Genomic DNA, 18,004 nt, shown 5'->3' with positions numbered 1-18,004 from the left:
CTCCCGCCTCCGCCGCGCCTCCCGTCCAGGCCCCGCCCGCACAGGCACGTCCCGGGCAGGGCGCCCCATCAGCAGCGGGCTGGCCCGGCGACCCCCTCCCCAGCTCGGCAGGGGCGCCCCATCAGCACCCGGACGGCCTGGGAGGGTCTCACGCGGGGGCCCTCCACGCACCCCAGACCAGACGGCTGGGCAGGGCCAGCCTGGACAGCAGGCGCGAGACTCATCCGGGTTTCCCCGCTCTGCTTCCAGCAGTGTCCGGGGGACAAACCCGGACACAAAGCCGCCCCCGCCCCCGCCCAGGCCCCCTGTTGAGCTTGGGTGTGGAGCTGACAGCCAAGGCTCCCTCCGCTGGCTGCCGCCTTGTGGGGTGCGGGGGGCGCCCCCTCCTCTCCGCCAGCCAGGTTCATTCTCTACAGACCGGGAAAAGCAGTCCTCACGCCGGCCCTCGGGTGGCCAGGCCCGGGGCAGCCGGCCCACCCGCGGAGGCCGGGGCAGCCCGAGTGCGAGCGAGGCTGCCGGCAAGCCTGTGGACAGCTAGGAGGGGGGGGGGAGACAGGGCCCAGTGGGCAGAGGAGGGGGGACAGGGCCCTGCGGGCAGAGGAGGGGGGACAGGGCCCAGTGGGCAGAGGGGGGGGACAGGGCCCTGCAGGCAGAGGCCCGGGGGGGGGGCAGGGCCCAGCGGCAGAGGAGGGGGGAGAGGGCCCTGCTGGCGGGGGGGGGGGGGACAGGGCCCTGCGGGCAGAGGTGGGGGGGACAGGGCCCTGCAGGCAGAGGCGGGGGGGTGGGGACAGGGCCCTGCTGGCGGGGGGGGGGACAGGGCCCTGCGGGCAGAGGCGGGGGGGGACAGGGTCCTGTGGGCAGAGGCGGGGGGGACAGGGTCCTGTGGGCAGAGGCGGGGGGGGACAGGGCCCTGTGGGCGGGGGGGGGACAGGGCCCTGCGGGCAGAGGCCGGGGGGGGGGACAGGGTCCTGCGGGCAGAGGAGGGGGGACAGGGCCCTGTGGGCAGGGGGGGGACAGGGTCCTGTGGGCAGAGGAGGGGGGACAGGGCCCTGCAGGCAGAGGCGGGGGGGTGGGGACAGGGCCCTGCGGGCAGAGGCGGGGGGACAGGGCCCTGGCCCTGGGTCATGGGCAGAGCGGGCCCCACGCTGGCCCTGGGCAGCCCACTCGCAGCGACCCCTCCCGCAGGCCAGCAGCGGGGCCCTGTCCTCCGGCTCTGCCCCACCCAGGCTCGTGGAGGGGAGGCTGTCACAGGGTGCCGGGCGCCGGCAGGCTCGCCAGGCCTGGGGTGTGTGTGCACCAGGGCTCTGCAGCCTTGGCCGTGGCCGCCAGTGTTGCGGAGCCCGAGCTCCCCGCCGCGAGCGCCCTGCGGCCGCCGAGCCCGGGGGCCTGGGCCCCGTCTCTGACATGCGGGGGCCGTGTGGCCTGCGCCCACCGCTCCTCCGCCGGGCCGTGTCCTGCCCTTCTTCCTGGAGGCCTGCCCCACCCGGGTGAGGGTCTGAACCCAGCGCCTCTGCTCTGGCGGACCTGGGCTTCAGGTCCTGCTCCCTGACCGACCACAGCCGCCCGCGGTGGCCCAGGAGCCTGGACGCACCTGCTGGGCCGCAGAGCGGCAGGGCATCCCGGCTCAGGCCGTGGGCCAGGCCTGGCTCAGGGTGGGCATTCTGGGAGCTCCCTCTGCCCTGTGCCCGTGCCCCCTCCCCGCCTGGTAGAGGGCTGGGTGGGCCGGGCCCCGCAGGACTCGCCCCTGTGCAGGGGGAGCCGCGGGTGAGGGGACCACCTTGGCAAAGCCTCATTTGCATGCAGGGGCCACCGAGGCGCGAGCCGGCGCCACCGCCGCCGAGCGGATTCTCTGTTCTCGTCTCCCTCTCAAGGTCAGAGCCCGAGCGGGGACAGGAACAAAGGCGGCTCGTCCCCCATTCAACCTCCCCGCGCCCGCCGCTGGCCGCTCCCAGACACGGGGCCCCGGGCAGGGCGGCTCCGAGGCCTGGCCGCGGGCGAGGCTGCTCTGGGGACCCCTGCCCAGCCAGTGGGCGCTGGGGGAACCCGGGAGGCCCTGCCCACTCCGAGGTTGGAGTTGGGAGCTGCCCGTTCCAAGGCTGGAGGCGGCCGGCCAGGGGTCAGTGGGGCAAGGGGGCCGGTGCAGAGTAAGGGGTCAAGGGCAGGAGTCAGGCTAGCTCTGGGGACGGGGCCATTTAGGGTCAGGCATCACGCAGGACTGGCGGTCAGCACACCAGGACGCCCCCCGGGCTCGAGCGTCCAGGACTGGGGAGGGTCTGCTCCACCCGAGGCCCAGCCCCCGCCCCCAGCCCGCGTCCAGCACCCGCTGTCCGCCTTGGGCCGCGGCCCACAGGGCAGAGGTGGCCTTGGAAGTCTGTGTCGCCCTGGAGGAGGCTAAAAATACCCAGGGAGAAATTCCTTGCTACAGAAAAAATGGCACCAAACCCACACCGGATCCGGGAGCCCGGCCCAGCCACACGGGCAGCGGGCCTCACGCGGTCACGGGTGCTGGGGGAGGCTCAGAGCAGGGCCAAGGGGGGCCCGACCCCTCGCGCCGTCCCCCACCTGCGGCCGGGACAGGTGCGCCCCAGATCCGGACACGGCACCGCGCTGCCCGCGGGTACTGAGGACAGAGGTGGCACCGTTCTCTGTGAGGACCCCCGACGCCCAGCCCGGGACCCTGCCGGCCACCGCACGCCTGCTGCTGCCCGCTCGCCTCTCCGCCCCCCACCCTCCTCTGTGCTCCGGCTGCCCCGGCTCTGGGCCCTGGGACGAGGTCCGTCTGCCCGCGGTGGCCTCCACGCCCGCGCTGGTGGGGTGCCCGAGGTTTGACTTCGTGTGACTTCGATGTCCATGTAGACGGCCACCCACGGCGTGTGTGTGCGGCCAGTGCAGGTGCCGCTGGGAGCCACGCGTGCCCAGGGCGCGGATGCCGCAGGGGAGGGGGGCTCCCAGGGCGGGGTCAGAGTGGGGGTCACGTCGAGACCCCAGCCCGGGAGGGTGCTGTGGGCGGCGGGGCCGGCCGCCCCCACTTCCCCGACCCGAGGCTGAGGCTCACGGCCCGAGCCGCCCACGCAGTGCGGGTGTTCAGCGTGGGAGCGCTCTCCTGTGTCGGCGTGCGCACACTTGACCGCACGCATGCACACACGCGACCACACACATGAGCGCGCGCGCACACGCGTGCACACACGCACAGCCATGAACTCACACACGCACGCCGGCCGGGACCAGCGCCGCCTCTCCTCTCCCCTCCTCTCCCCGCGCCTCCCCTCTGCTGTCAGCCGCGTGCGCCCCGCTAATCGTGCATTAACCTTGGCAGGGGCCGCCAATTACCGCCCGGGCGCCGGGCCGGGACTGGGGAGTGGGCGGAGCCCCCCGCCCGCCCGAGGCGCGCGCGCTGCTCGGCTCCGGATGGCGGCGCGCGGGTCTCTGCTGACCTCATTAGAGTAATTAATGTGCCTTTTGAAGCCCGGGAAAGCGCTCGGAGCGGTGGGGAGGGGCGCGGATCACAGGGTGGGGGCCAGGGAGGGCGCCTTCCCGCCCGCTAAAAGCGCGTCCCAGGGCTCAGACGCCGGGACACACGGAGCGGAGCCAGGAGGCCAGCTGGGACGGGACCCACAGCGCCGCAGCCGGAGCCCGGGGTGGGGGTGGGGGCCGGGACCAGACCCCTCCCTCCCCCAGGCACTGCCCCTCAGCGCAGGAGCCCACGGAAGAACAGGCCGAGGCCCAGCAGTCAGGGCGGACTTCCTGGAGGTGGCCGCTGAGCCTGGGGCAGGGAGGGAGCCTGCCTGAGGAAGGGGGTGGGGACACGGCAGTGGGCAGGGGCGCGGGTCTTGGGTGGGTGGGAGGTCGGGTCTGTCCCGCGGGAGATGTGAGAGCGGACCGACCCCAGGGGACCCACTTCCCGACGTGGGCCGGCGGAGGAGGGGGCCGGTTGCGGCATGGCACAAGGCTGCCACCTGGTGGTGGCTCCCCATTACGACGCGGGGCCCGGCGCACGGGGGACAGCAGGTGCAGGGGGGTGGCGGCAGGGAGCCGACCGGGGGGTCCGGCCCCCAGGGGACCCGCGATGGCGCGGCAGCCCGGAGTAGGGGCTGTCCTGACCTAACCCTCGGGCAGCTGAGCCGGCGCGTGGGTGCAGGGTCACCACGGGGCTGGACACCAGCTGCAGAGCCACTGCGTGTTTATTGTCCCTCAGTCCACCCGCCCAGCGGGCCTCGGCCGTCGGCTGCCGGGTCAGCGCAGAGCCCCGCGGCGTCCGCACAGGCCGCAGCCGTGTCCGAGGGTGTGCGTGGGGCAGAGGTGGCCCCACCGGACGTGGGTCCCGACGGGAGATCTGAGAGTGGACGCTCCGTGCGGCCAGCGCCACGCCAGCAGGGGTGCAGGTGGGGCCAGCGCTGGCCGGACGCTGTCTCTCGTGCTCCGCCCACGGCCGCGCCTCGCATCTGGAAGGTGGTGGGGAGTGGGTGCGAGGCAGAGAGGGGGCCCCGCCCGCCACTCCCCGCCCAGCCTGGGGCAGGGGTGTTCCCGGGGGGCCCCGCGGCCACACCCTCGCCCCGTCCATCCTCTCCCCCAGCCCGAGAGGCCCCGCGGCTTCCCCCATCACAGCCCGACAGCTCCCCGCGCGCTCCCGGCCCCAGAGAGAGCAGAGCCCCGCACCATCGGGGGCTCCTCGTGTCCAGCACGGTCTCCTCATCGCTGTCCAGCGAGGCCACCTCGGGGGAGTCCTCGGTGTCGGCCAGGAGCCCGTACCTCCTCCGCTGCTGTGGCTTCTTCAGCCTACACGGGGTCCGGACTCGCTGAGTGGCAGGCCCAGCCCGCCCCCAGGGCCCGGTCACGCGGCATGACCGGCGTCCAAGGCAGACGGAAGGGGATGCAAGCCGCCCACCCTCGCACCAAGACCCCACCGCATGGGGCCCAGGTTGTCGACTGGCGGAAAGCGGCCGTGGGGCGGGCCAGGCCCAGCCCTGACCTCAGCCCCAACACCCGACCCCAGCCCCTGACCCCAACCTCTGACCCCAGCCCCCAGCCCCAACCTCTGACCCCAGCCCCCAGCCCCGACCCCAGCCCCCAACCTCTGACCCCAGCCCCTAGCCCCCACGCCCAACCCCAGCCCCTGACCCCAACCCCCGACCCCAGCCCCAACCCCTGACCCCAGCCCTGACCCCAGCCCCAACGCCCGACCCCAGCCCCTGACCCCAGCCCCAACCCCTGACTCCAGCCCCAACCTCTGACCCCAGCCCCCAACCTGACCCCAACCCCCGACCCCAGCCCCAACCTGACCCCAGCCCCTAGCCCCAACCCCTGACCCCATCCCTGACCCCAGCCCCAACCCCCGCCCCAACCTGACCCCAGCCCCTAGCCCCAACCCCTGACCCCAGCCCCAACCCCCGACCCCAGCCCCAACCTGACCCCAGCCCCTAGCCCCAACCCCTGACCCCAGCCCTGACCCCAGCCCCAACCCCCGACCCCAGCCCCAACCTGACCCCAGCCCCTAGCCCCAACCCCTGACCCCAGCCCTGACCCCAGCCCCAACCCCCGACCCCAGCCCTGACCCCAGCCCCAACGCCCGACCCCAGCCCCTGACCCCAACCTCTGACCCCAGCCCCAACCCCTGACCCCAACCTCTGACCCCAGCCCCTAGCCCCAACCTCTGACCCCAGCCCCCAGCCCCGACCCCAGCCCCTAGCCACAACGCCCGACCCCAGCCCCAACCTGACCCCAGCCCCTAGCCCCAACCCCTGACCCCAGCCCTGACCCCAGCCCCATCCCCCGACCCCAGCCCTGACCCCAGCCCCAACGCCCGACCCCAGCCCCTGACCCCAGCCCCAACCCCTGACTCCAGCCCCAACCTCTGACCCCAGCCCCTAACCCCGACCCCAGCCCCCAACCTCTGACCCCAGCCCCTAACCCCGACCCCAGCCCCAACCTGACCCCAGCCCCAACCTGACCCCAGCCCCCAACCTCTGACCCCAGCCCCAACCCCCAACCCCAACCTCTGACCCAAGCCCCAACCCCCGACCCCAGCCCCAACTTCTTACCCCAGCCCCGACCCCAGCTCCAACCCCCGTCTCCAGCCCCCAGCCCTGACCCCACGGCGCCGCCTTTTGCAGGTGCAGCCAGGGGCGGCTGCCCGCGATGCCGGCCCCGGGGCAGGCACCCAGGGGAGACAGGGGTCGAGGCGCCGCGCCCTTTGCAAGCAAAGCGACTTCTCCGCTCTCCGGGAGGGAACGGCGCGGGGTGCGGCGGGCGCAGTCCCAGCAGGGACGCGAGGGCGGGAGGGGGCGATGGCCGGGACAGGGCTTCGCACTCCCCGGCCTCGGCGGCTCCCGCGCTGCAAGGCTGCAGGCCACGCCCACCCGGGGCGGAGCCCGCTGCCAATCAGGTGACGAGAGGGCGCGCGCGTATTGGCCGTAGCAGGCGTGCCTGCAGGCCACGCCCACCGGGGGCGGAGCCCGCTGCCTATCAGGTGACGAGGGGGGCGCGCGCGTATCGGCCGTAGCAGGCGTGCCTGCAGGCCACGCCCACCGGGGGGCGGAGCCCGCTGCCTATCAGGTGACGAGGGGGCGCGCGCGCATTGGCCGCAGCGGGGCGGCGGCGTGCGCCTGACGCACCTGATAGCCCGGATGAGGAAGTAGAGCGCGGCCAGGCCGCCGAGGCCCATGACCACGTAGAAGGAGCGCTGCAGCGCGGAGCCCGGCGCGCCCGCCGGCCACGCGCGCGTGCTGTTGTGCGGAGCGTCCGGCTGGCTCCCGTTCGTCACGGCGGGCGGAGGCGACAGCCTGGCTTGCGCAGAGCGCGGGGGCGAGGGCGTGGCCGCCGCGGCCCCGAGTAGGAGCGCTGGCAGCAGCAGCGGCAGCGGCAGCCGCACGCGCGGTCCCATGGCCCGGCGGAAGCGGCCGCGCGGCCCCGCCGCTGTCACTCAGGCGCGCGGGGGCGGCGCCAGCCAATGGCCGCCGGGGGCGGGGCCCAGCCCGGAAGCGCCGTCGGAGGCGGGGCCCGGAGTGGGCGGGGCCCGCGTGGACGCCCACAGAGCCGCGGGCGGGGCCGGCCCCCCCCACCCCGCGTCTGGGCCTGGCCTTTCGCCCCCGCTGCCGGCCACGTGCCCCCGCCCCGTGATGGCAGGCCCGACCCCCGCCGCCCCAGCCCCCAGGGCACAGGGGTCTCGGGAGGGGGTGCGGGCAGCCTGGACCGGATCAAGGACACCCAGGGCCTGGGCCCGGCCGGCCACTGCACTGACCGACTGCTGCTGGCCGCGGGCTTTGGGACCAGCGGAGGGTCCGGCAGCCAGGCCTCTGCCCTCCTTGGGCTGGGAGGCAGTCGGCCCGTGGCGAGTTCGAGTCCCGGCCTGTGCAGCCCCGCTGCGACCCTGGCCACCACCGCTGGGCAGCGAGGGCCGACGGTCGCCTGCTGCCGCCCCCCTTCAGCGGAGGTCAGGGGCTTCTCCCTGCCCGGGCTCCTGCCCCCCCATCCGGCCGCACCCCCAAGCAGACTCGGCTTCCTGGGTGCACACGAGCGCCTTTATTCAAATCCGACTCCACGGGCACCAGGGGCGCTGGGGGCCCCGCGCGGAGCCCGCAGGGGAAGCCGCTCCTGCAACAGAGGGAGAGACCGTGAGGCCGGCGCGGGAGGCCCCCCGCCCCCCGCCCAGCCCCGGGAGGCCTCCCCCTGCCCCCGTCGCCCACCTGGAAGCACCCGGCGGCTCCAGCCTGGGGTCAGGCGCCTGTGTCGCGGCTCCAGATCGGGTCCCGGTGGGCCAGCGGCTGGTGGGGTCCTGGAAACTGCTCACCGTGCCCGCGCCCCGCGCCCCGGCGGGGTCCCCTTCAACCTGCCAAGCACAGGACCGTGACCCCCGGCCCCGGAGCGCCCCGCCCACACCGCCCACACCGCCCACGTTCCCAGGGGTCTCCAGGCTGTCGGGGGCTGCCTGGGCCGGGCCTGGGAGGGCGTGGCCAGGGCCAGCACCGCCCACTGGGCCGGGGCTGCTCAGACTGGTGTGGTGTCCACCGGCCTGAGAGCTCGGCTAGGCCTGTCAGACTGTCCTCCAACAAGGACCCGGGGGCCAGGTTCGGGTCTCCAAGCTCTTCCGGGTCGCTGCAGGCGGGGGGGGGGGGGGGGCGACAGCCGGGCCAGACTCCACGCCGGCTTCATTTAAAACATTTGAAAAAAGGAAAAAAGGAAAAGGCGGAAACCAGCCGCAGGAAGCCCCTGGGGTGCTGCCTCAGGGGGCTCGAGGGGGCGCCGGCAGCGGTTACCTCGAGCTACAGGGCCGCGTTCACGGGGGCCAGCCAGGGCGCGGCGGTGCCGGGCGCAGCGCTCCGTCCTCCAGGCCGCGGCGTCCGTGGGCCTCAAGGGACGGCCGAGCCCCTGCGGCGCCCAGGTCGCCACTCCGCCGCCCTGCTCCGCCCCGCCCCGCCCCGGGCACCGCGCTGGGCGCTGGGTGCTGGGCGCTGGCCCCCCGAGCTGCCCAGGCCCTGGCCCTCCTCGCTCCGGCCGCGCGCGCGCCCCGCGAGTGTGCGCAATCAACGGGAGCGTGGGGAAGGTGTCACACGGGCTTTAATCGGCTTCGTGAGCCAGGGGAACCGCGTACAGCCGCACGGCCGCCGCGGCACAGTCTTCAGAGCCCCACGGGGGCCGCCCCGCGTGGCGTCCACCACGCCACACTCCACGGGGCTGGGAAAGCCGCAGCCGGCCGCCCTGAGTGGACGCCGCGTTCCAAAGGAGCAGAGGGCCGTACAAAACCCCAAAAACAAAAACCAAAAAGCAAAACTCGAGGAAGTGAGACCCGAACACCCACGCCACCCCGGCTGTTTCCGGAGGAAAAACACCGGCCAGGGCCCAGGGCGGCCAGCAGAGCCGCGACCCCGCACAGCCGGTCCCGGGCCAGCGGAGCCGCGGCCGCCGCGGTGCGCACGGGAGGGGCGTGCGCCACACGGGACGGCCGGGCGGGGCTCCGCAATCCTCAGGAGCCGCGGGCGGGACGTCTCGAGCAGGACTTTACTCGTGGGCAGCTGAGGACAACAAGCAGGCAGTGTGAAGGCCCCACGCGGCAGCCGCAGCGGCCACGCCCACCCCCGGCCGGTGCGCCCCGCAGACACCGCGGGCAGCTCCCTCTCGGGCCGCGGCGCTGGGCTCTGGGTGCCCTGGCTGCCGAGGCCCAGAGGACGGCGTGGTGACCGTGCCCGAGGCCTCGGCGCAGCCGCCGGCAGGCCCCGAGCCCGGCCGCAGCCCCGCGGCCCCGCGCGGCACCCACCGTAGCTGTCGTAGCCGTCTCTGTAGGAGCCGCCCGAGCTCCGGTCCCCGTAGCCGCCGCCCTGGCTCCGGCTGCAGAAGGACACGGCGGTCAGGCGCCGGCCAGACCGCGCCCCCGGCCCCGGCCCCGGCCCCGCCCGCTCACCTGCCGTAGTAGTCCCTCGAGCCTCCGTAGCCCCCGCTCCGGGACTCGAACCGGCTGCCCCCGTAGCCGCGGTCCCCGCCTCCTGCACACACACAGGCCGCCCGTGAGCCCGGCGCCCGCAGGCCCGGCCCGCGTCCAGCCGCCGCCCCGCCCGCACTCACCTCTGGACGGCCCGCGGCCGCGGCCCCCGCGGAAGAAGCCCCGGCCCCCGGCGGGGCCTCCTCGGTACCCTCGGGAGCGGCCGTCCGCCGCCTTGCCGGCCTGGTCCACGCGGATCTGCCGCCCGTCCACGGACTGGGGACGGAGGCCGCAGGGTCAGCGCGCAGGGCCAGCCCGCGGGGCCGCCCGCCGCCGCCGCCCGCGCCGCACCTTGCCGTTCATGGCCATCATGGCGTCCTTGGCGTCGTCGACGTTCTCGAAGGTGACGAAGCCGAAGCCCCGCGAGCGCTGCGTCTCCCGGTCTTTCACGACCACCACTGCGCGCGTGCGAGAGGCCGGCGGTCAGCGCCCCCGGCCAGCGCCCCCGCGGTCAGTGCCCCCCCGGCCAGCGCCCCGCTGTCAGCGTCCCCCCGGCCAGCGTCCCCCCGGCCATCGCCCCCCGGCCATCGCCCCCCGGCCAGTGCCCCCGGCCAGCGCCCCCGCTGTCAGCGTCCCCGGCCATCGCCCCCTGGACAGTGCCCCCCGGCCATCACCCCCCGGCCAGCGCCCCTGGACAGTGCCCCCCGGCCAGCGCCCCCGGCCAGCGCCCCCGCGGTCAGTGCCCCCCCGGCCAGCGCCCCGCTGTCAGCGTCCCCCCGGCCATCGCCCCCTGGACAGTGCCCCCCGGCCAGCGCCCCCGTGGCCAGAGCCCCGCGGCCAGCGCCCCCCGGCCGGCTCCCCGCTGTCAGCGTCCCCCCGCCATCGCCCCCTGGACAGTGCCCCCCGGCCATCGCCCCCTGGACAGTGCCCCCCGGGCCAGCGCCCCCGCTGTCAGCGTCCCCCCACCAGCGCCCCCGGCCATCGCCCCCGCGGTCAGCGCCCCCCCCGGCCATCGCCCCCGCGGTCAGCGCCCCCCCCGGCCAGCGCCCCCGCGGTCAGCGTCCCCCCGCCATCGCCCCCGCGGTCAGCGCCCCCCCCGGCCAGCGCCCCCCGCTGTCAGCGCCCCCCCCCGGCCGGCGCCCCGCTGTCAGCGTCCCCCCCCGCCATCGTCCCCCGGCCATCGTCCCCCGGCCATCGCCCCCGCGGTCAGCGCCCCCCCCCCGGCCAGCGCCCCCCGGCCGGCGCCCCCCGCCTCACCTTCCGCGATCTGCCCGTACTTGGAGAACACCTGCTCCAGCGACCGCTCGTTCGTGTCGAAGCTCAGGCCGCCCACGAACAGCTTGCCCTCGTCCGACGCCATGGCGGCCTGCGCGGACAGCGGGAGCCCTCAGGGGCCGACCCCCGCCCGCCCCGGCCGCGCCCACCACAGCCCCCAGCCAACGGGGGTCACCGGGCCCACAGCGGACAGCGGCCGCGCACGCCCCCCGCCGCCGCGCATGCGCCCCACGCGCGGGCTGCGCCGTCCATCCGGGCACCGGGCGCTCCCGCCATTTCGCCGGGCGCAGCCTCCACCTCGCGGCCGCCATTTTGCGGCCGGGGTCGCGGGCCTGCTCGAGGGGGGGACGCCCTGAGACCACCGCCCGGCCCCGTCACCCCCGACGCCCCTGGCCGCCGGCCCGGGCGGGCTCTACCCGGGACCGCCCCGGCCCCGCCCCCTCCAGGGGGCGTGTCCGCGCTGCCCCGCCTCGGGCTCCTCCCAGCAGCGCCGCCAGGACCCTCACCACCGAGCCGGGCAAGTCCCTGACGCACACGGAAAACCGGAACGCGGCAACGACGCGAGCCTCCTAACGTGCGAGTGAAGGGGGGCGCCCGCGAGCCCGGACCTATATACTCCGCTGCCAGGCCCCGCCCCCTGATGCCGCCCCCTGCGCTGCGCGGGCCAATCCGAGACCGCAGAGGTGGTGGCCATGCCGCATATTCATGAGCTGGGGGCTGGGCCTACCGCGGCTCCGCCTCCTGCCGCGCGCTGGCGCCGCGCGCGCCGATTGGTCGCCACGTTTCCCAGTCCGCAGTCCTCCGCCCACGTGCGCGGAGGCGTGGCCGGCGCGCGGCGGGGCGGGGCTGACCCACTTCCGCGACCCCGCCCCCTGGCCTGCGGCGGCGAACAAAGAGGCCTCCCGGGACTGGCTCCGGAGACCTTTGACCTCTCGGGGACGCTCGCAGGCCGCTGAAGCCCCAACCCTGCAGTGTTCCACCGATGCAGCCCACGCACGCCCCCTGCAGCTGACCGCCGAACGACAGACACCCCGAGGGACCCCAGAGCCCCCCGAACCCCACCAGCTCGGACACAGTCCCACGCAGCCACATTCCGTGTTTGGCAGCCACACAGTTCTCCCTGCTACCCTACACTTTGGCATCCCCGACTTCAACCTGCGACTACGCCTACCTCCCACCCAAACTGGCTCCGCCCTCGCCAGGTGTGTCACTCACCTGGCCGGACGCGGCAGGGGACACCCACAGCCCACCCGCGGCGCGGCCAGCTGCCCCGGGGCCCACCTCGCGCGCTCAGGCTGCACCCCTGGCCACGGAAGACCCTGAGCGCGCGAGCGCTCACATCGCTCATCCTGGGAACAGACTCGCTCCCACCCTGCAGCGGGTCGAGCCGACCCAGCAAGGGACGTGGGCGGCCAGGTGGCCGGCAGGGACCCTTCCCCAGGGAGCAGCTGCCTGAGTCATCGCCGCCCCCCCCCCCCCAACTCCGTCAGCAGCAGCTGCTGCGTCAGCCACTCACGCAGGGCGATTATTAAACGGAGCAGCTTTCCCGCACCGCCCACCCCTGGAGCCCTGGACCCAGGTGGACACGCCCAGCCCAGGAGCCACCAGGCCGCTTCCCGTCTGCTCCCGCAGCAGGGTCAGGGCAGGGGGCCGCCTGCCCCAGAGAGGCCCCCGCGGGGGTGGGTGGTGGGCGCGGGGGTCCCGCCCCGCGAGCCGGCTTAATGGTTCGCGAAGGGCCCTGCGTTCATTCATGGATTTAGCCTGCACGCCTGGTCTTTTACTACGAGCCGGCTCCTGGTCCTGGGCTGCACGGAGCCGCCCCGCGTCCCCGCAGACCCCTGCCCTCCGTGCACCGCCCCTGGCGCGGTGTGCACCTGCGCTCGCGGTGCGCGGGAGGCGATCTCGGGGGAGCCCCTGCAGTCCTAGAGACCCCCGCCCGGAGCGCGCCGTCGGGCGCGGACACGAGAGGGCGCTGCGGGCCCGCACTGGAGCCCCGGCCCCGGCCTTTCTGAAGTCCGGCCCGCAGGCTCCGGGCACCCTCCTCTCAGCCCAGGGTGGGACGGGCGGGAAGGGGAGTGGGTCCTTCTGCCGCCCCCAGCCCCCCGGCGTCCGGTGAGCGAGGACACTGCCCACGTCGCGGCTCCGAGTGCCCCCTCGCTGCCACAGTGCGCCCCGCGCCTTCGCTCCAGCGATGGCGGAGGAGGGGGCTCAAAATAGCCGGGCCGGGCGGGGGCGAGGCTGCTATTCCGGGCCCGCCGCGCCGGGCGCAGTAGTTTCTGGTCTCCGCGCTGCGCCGTCTGCCCTAGGCCCCGTCGGCTCATTCACAAATCCGCCCCCCGCCCCGGGCGGCCCACCTCCAGGACCAACCCCTCCCCCCGCAGCGCTGTCGCCCAGGAGACGGGGGCGGGAACGCTCGCTCCCGCGCCCCCACTCCGCCCTCCCCGCGGGGCCGGGTCTGCCGGACGCCGGGCCCTCCCCCGACCCCGGCTAATGACCGGGCGGGAGGCGGTAATGAGCGTCTGGGCCCAGGACAGGCGTGGCCGAGGATAAAAGGCGCGTGGGGGGTGGGGCCCCGGGGCTGCGTAATTACCGCCCCCTCCCGGCCAGGCGGGGTCTGGACCGTGCACCTGGCGGCCGCCCGGCGGGGGCGCCGAAGTGGCACAGCCCTGGCCGGGGCTCCAGCATGCCCAGCTGGCCCAAGCCCGCGGGGCCCAGAGCCAGGGTGGGGGATGCGGAGCCGGCGCGTGCGTGGTGCCAGGTGTGGCTCACATGACTGGACACACAGTGCCTGTGTGGCCCTGAGAGCCGGCCTGGACGCGTCGCTGTGCAGGCGACGTCGGAGCGGAGCGTGTCCATTCCGGGCACCCCTGCACGAGGACCCAGGGGGCTCGGGTGCGGATGCAGATGTGGCAGGCGGCGGGGGAGAGGAGGCCGGTGTGCGTGCATGCGTGACCAGGGTGGGCCGCGTCTGGTGGCGTGACTCATGTCCCTGGGGTGGGCACGCCGGGCCTCCCGAGGCTAGGGAGCCTGGGGGAGGAGGAGCTGAACCCGCCCCTCCCCGTGCGTGCGCGCGTGCGTGCGCACCAGCAGTCAGCCAGTGGGGTCCAGGTTCCCCCCGGGGGTTCCTGTTCGGGGAGGGGGTTGGGGTCTCTGTTCAGGCGGGGTGGGGGGACACCCAGCTGGGTTCCAAGCTCCCAGTGACTCAGCCCCTCCCCGCAGGCCTGAGTCACGGCCCAAGAATGTGGAGGCCCCATCTGCTGGGGCGCAGCCCGGGCCACTGCAGTAGCTCAGAGGGGAAGCCCGGGCACACGTGCACACCCACGGCCGCCGCAGCAGCCTGGCTGGACACAGACGCACTGTGCCCGGCCCTGGGCACATGCTTGTCCTGCCAGGACTCCACACAGGCAGGCGCTGGCACACGCACGGGCACGCACTGGTGCACACGGCGCCCACGAGGACCCGAAGCTGGCCAAGTGGCTCCCCGTGCTGGGGCTGGGAGAGGGACAGGCTAGGCGGCCCCAGGTGCCAGGGCCGCTGTGAGAGTGAGGGGCCCCTGGCATCCTCTGCCCAGGGCTGGGGGTGTTTCCCAGGCAGCACGGTCGGGGGGGACAGGAGAGGAGGGGCTGGGGACCGGCTGAGACACCTGGGGGACCCCAGACAGCTGCTCAGGGCCCTGCAGGGCCAGCGACTGTCAGGAGGCACACAGGTAGCCCCATCCAGGCAGGGGCACACAGCAGAGCCTCCTGGGATTGGTAGCGCCAGGCAGGCCTGTGTCTTCCCTGTGGGCCTCTCCTTTGGTGATGTGACCGTTGGCACAGACTGGCCCTGGCCTCATCTGTATTTGCAGCCTCAACAAAACGGCTCTGGCCCGTGAATCCTGCAGCCCCCCCAAACCTGTCCCCAGCCCAGGGCAGCCAGGGGGACCGGGACGGCGGCGAGTGCCAGCAGGTCCTGGGTGTGGGGAGCGTGGGACGAGCTGCAGCCAGCTGTCTCCCACTGCCCGCAGGGGGCCCGCCTCCCACCCCCCACCCATGGGGGCCGCCTCGCCCACATTCCAAAGCCGCTGGGGTGCCCTCCGGCTCCTCAGGGCCTGCTCACCGACCTCTGACCCCAGCCCGAGCCCATTCCCTCCCTCGCCTGCACCGGGGCAGCAGCTGGCTCCAGGGAGGGGCTGCCAGGCCGGGGGAGGAGGCTGGAATGCGGGCTGGGGGTGAGGGAGGGGGCGGAAGTGGGGAGAGGGGCGGGGAGGACGCTGGGAATGGACAAAAATAGAAGAGGTGGAGGCAGGAATAGAGGAAGGAAGAGAAGGAACGAAGGAGAGAGACAGGAAGGGGGAGCCAGACGGAGGGCGGAGGCCGCGGCCAGCTGCCCAGCCGGGAGCCCCGCTAAGCAGTGGCTCACCTGTCCTGGTGACCCCCGAAGGCCACAGCTCTGTACCTCCCTGGGCTGGGCGGCCCGTGGGTGGGGCTGGGCGGGGCCCCAACGCCCTTGGCCACGGGGTGGTGGCGTCCCCGGCCTGCAGCTCCGGAACGCCCATTCCCATGGCGCCTGGACGAGAGGGTGGGGTGGCACCGGGCCCGTGGGGGCGGCTGTGCCCCGGGCACCCGCTCAGCCCCATCTGCATGGCTGCTGGCCCGGGGCCTGGCTCTCCCCCTGCTGCCCGGCCGTCTGAGGCCACCTGCTGGCCCCAGCTCCCCAAGTGCCCCTTTGGCCGCCCCCAGGGGGCTCCGCCTGAGACAGTGACCCCCAGCGACCTCTGCCCGCCCACGGCTGCTCATTACCGGGAGGCACGGCCCACCTGTGAGGTCACCCCCGCGGCCAGGGCTCCCCCCTGCCTGAGCAGCCACGCCGGTCACGCGGCCGGCCTCTTCCCAGGTCTCCCATCGGCTGTCTTCCTGGACAGCCAGGGACTAGCCCTGGATGGCTCACATCCTGCCCACCGGGAAGGGCACACCCACCCTGCTCGCTCCGGCGGCTCCGTGGGCAGAGGGCCGGGGCAGGCTGGTCAGCAGTGTGGCACTCGAGGCCCGCCCGGCCCCTGCGACCACCTCCCTGGGAGCCGGACGCGGCCGCAGGGCACGACGCCCGCCTCCACTCCACCTCCTGCCCCCACCAGGGTCCTGTCCAGCCGCCTCTTGGGCGTCAGGGCCTCTGACCGCGGGGTCAGCTGGACGGCCCCGTGCCCGTGCACGCGCCGTGCTCCCCACCTGCAGCACCCACCCCCTCGCCCCCCAACTCGGCACAGCCTCTGCCCCACGGCCCCTCCCCCACGTCGCTCCTGGAGGCGTGGGAGCTGCAGGGGGCGAGCAGGGGTCGGGCTCGGGGACCCGGAGCAGGGGTGGCAAAGAAACGGCGGGGTGCACGCGAGCGTGACCGTGCTGGGGGGGTCCACGTGCGGCGCCCCCAGGAACGCCCCCTCTTCCGTCCAGGCCCGGCTGCAGCCGTCAGCGTCGCCCGCCCCCAATTTGCCGGCGCGCGGGAGAGAGGCGGGGCGGCGGCGCCTCTCCGCTCGCGCGTGCGCACTGAACCCACTCGAGCTGAAGTCCCGCCTCCAGGCGACCACCCCGCGCTTTGACTGGTGCGTGCCTGTAACCGAACGGGACGGCCACCAATGAGGCGCCGCCGACGTGGGCGAGGCCTGGGCCCCAGGCCGCGCGGACGGGGGCAGGCGGGGCTCCCGCCCCGCGGTGACGTCAGCCTCCCTTCGCAGTGCGTTGCCTAGGGAACCGCGTTTCCATCCCAGAGCGTTTCCGGGGGCCACCCCCTCCCATTCATTTTTTTCCTCACTGCGGGGAGGGAGCCGTGCCAGGCCGACCCCGCCCCCTGGGAACCCTGCGCCTCAGTTTACCTGTCTGTGCCCCCGCCTCACCGCCGGCCGCTGCGCCCCTCCGCCGGCCGAGCCCCGGCGCCCAGGCTCACCGGGGCATGGGGGCCCCCTTTTCCGCCCCCGGTAGAACTGCGTTCCTCGGACCCCTGCCCCCGCGGCGCCGCCTGGACGGCCGGCTTTCCCGTGGCGGTGGGGGGCAGGCGGCCGCACTCGGAGGGGTGGGCTCCCGGACAGCAGGGGGCCTGCACGACCCCAGCCCTCCAGGGCGCAAACAGCCTCCTTCCTGGTCCCCCTCCTAGCCCCGGGGAGGCGGTGACCCGGGTCACGCAGGCCTGGGCAGTGGGGACCCCCCTGATCCCGGCCACCTCCGGGGACACTGGCGCCCGGGGAGAGGTCTGGAGGGCTCAGCCGCACAGGCATCCCGCGTGGGCGTGGCGTGGCGTAGGGGTGACAGGGTGCTAGGGGCCGCCCTGCCCAGGAAGGCGTCCGGGGCCACCCCGGCCGCCCACCTCCCCCGTGTGGTTTCTGAGGCCGGGGTCCTGGGGCGCAGCAGGGTTGTCCTGGCCACCAAGGCCCGCAGCCCGCACGGAGGGGACCCCGGGCCCAGCAGGGGGGAGAGCTGCGGGCTGGGTCACCTCCCAGGCCGAGCAGGGCCCCGCCAGGCGGGGGTGTTCCTGGATAGGGCACGGCCAGGGCAAAGGGCCGTGGGTTGGATCCCTGCTGGTCAGGGCTGGAATGCAGGCTGAGGCGTGGCCACAGAGGGCAGGAGAGGTCACCGAGCCCGGAGGCCTGGACGCCAGCCCCAGGCACTGGGCTGCGGCGACCTCAGCCCTGGTTCCTGGGGGCTTCGGTCAGGGCGACCCCCAGACCCCGCAGTGGCACAGCCCCAGGCTGGCCCGTGGGGAGACTTCCCCACCCCCACCCGCGGCTGAGAACCGAGATCCACGGGTGTCCCAGGCCCCACCCAGGGCACGCAGCGAGCAGCCAGGCCAGGCCCTTGCCCCACACCCCGGAGGACTTCCGGCCTTGGGTACCAGGAAGTGGCCGGGCCCTCCCTCCTCCACCCTGTAGCTTCCTGCTCAGCCCCCAAGCCGGGAGGGAGGGGTGGGGGGTGGGAGCCGTCTGGGGGCCTCATCCCCCACCCCAGGCGACCAGGCTGCGCTTGTCCTGCGGCTGCTTTTATTCCTGGAGACCCTAGTGTGCAGCAGGCTCCCAGGGCGACCCCCCCCCCCCGTGGGGGACCCCTCAGGCAGAATATTTAAAAATCGTCATAAAACACCACAACACACGTTTAAATAGGTATCCAAGACAGTTCTTCAAAAACAAACCCGCCCCTGCTTTTTTTCTTCCTTTTTTTTTTTTTTTGGAAAAAAAACACAAAAACAAAACAAAAAAACCAACCCCTCCATCTGCACTGTCTGCGACCCTCCCCGCCCACCCCCCACACGAGTTTACAGAGCTACAGTTAACACATTAAGTTCACATCCTCA

General features: G+C 74.4%; 2 protein-coding genes across 5 annotated transcripts; both read right to left on the bottom strand.

The window, feature by feature from the left end:
• Window positions 1–4,163: 4,163 nt before the first annotated feature.
• On the bottom strand, window positions 4,164–6,956 carry FAM174C (family with sequence similarity 174 member C). The gene is made up of 3 exons (XM_051840304.3): window positions 6,612–6,956; window positions 4,657–4,776; window positions 4,164–4,442 (listed from the first exon to the last, which is right to left on the bottom strand). Coding segments are annotated over exons 1-3 (390 nt in total). The 5' UTR covers window positions 6,881–6,956; the 3' UTR covers window positions 4,164–4,441.
• A 542-nt stretch (window positions 6,957–7,498) lies between these two features.
• CIRBP (cold inducible RNA binding protein) lies at window positions 7,499–11,338 on the bottom strand. 4 transcript variants are annotated; one of them, XM_051840299.3, is made up of 9 exons: window positions 11,194–11,338; window positions 10,670–10,778; window positions 9,764–9,870; window positions 9,556–9,688; window positions 9,395–9,476; window positions 9,251–9,321; window positions 8,253–9,008; window positions 7,683–7,825; window positions 7,499–7,590 (listed from the first exon to the last, which is right to left on the bottom strand). In XM_051840299.3, the coding sequence occupies exons 2-7, from the start codon at window positions 10,770–10,772 to the stop codon at window positions 8,995–8,997; spliced, it is 510 nt and encodes a 169-aa protein (XP_051696259.1). In that variant the 5' UTR covers window positions 10,773–10,778; window positions 11,194–11,338; the 3' UTR covers window positions 7,499–7,590; window positions 7,683–7,825; window positions 8,253–8,994. The 4 variants fall into 4 exon arrangements, with proteins under 4 accessions (XP_051696259.1, XP_089171367.1, XP_051696262.1 ...); XM_089315241.1 differs by having other exon boundaries at window positions 11,222–11,331; XM_051840302.3 differs by lacking the exon at window positions 8,253–9,008.
• Between the last annotated feature and the right edge of the window lie 6,666 nt (window positions 11,339–18,004).

This window comes from Oryctolagus cuniculus, chromosome 16 (assembly GCF_051225735.1).
Source record: "Oryctolagus cuniculus isolate XC-2025 breed Fujian yellow rabbit chromosome 16, ASM5122573v1, whole genome shotgun sequence".
Classification (NCBI taxonomy): Eukaryota; Metazoa; Chordata; class Mammalia; order Lagomorpha; family Leporidae; genus Oryctolagus; species Oryctolagus cuniculus.
The sequence above is the reverse complement of the archived record's forward strand: the minus strand, read 5'-3'. Positions and strand labels throughout refer to the sequence as shown.

Excerpts from the sequence above, each read along its gene's own strand:
- FAM174C (XM_051840304.3), bottom strand. The coding sequence starts at position 6,880 with ATGGGACCGCGCGTGCGGCTGCCGCTGCCGCTGCTGCTGCCAGCGCTC. Across the intron at positions 4,777-6,611 it reads TTCCTCATCCGGGCTATCAG|GCTGAAGAAGCCACAGCAGC; the intron begins GTGCGTCAGGCG and ends GACCCCGTGTAG.
- CIRBP (XM_051840299.3), bottom strand. The coding sequence starts at position 10,772 with ATGGCGTCGGACGAGGGCAAGCTGTTCGTGGGCGGCCTGAGCTTCGAC. Across the intron at positions 9,871-10,669 it reads GTACGGGCAGATCGCGGAAG|TGGTGGTCGTGAAAGACCGG; the intron begins GTGAGGCGGGGG and ends GCACGCGCGCAG. Across the intron at positions 9,477-9,555 it reads CGGCCGCGGGCCGTCCAGAG|GAGGCGGGGACCGCGGCTAC; the intron begins GTGAGTGCGGGC and ends GTGTGTGTGCAG.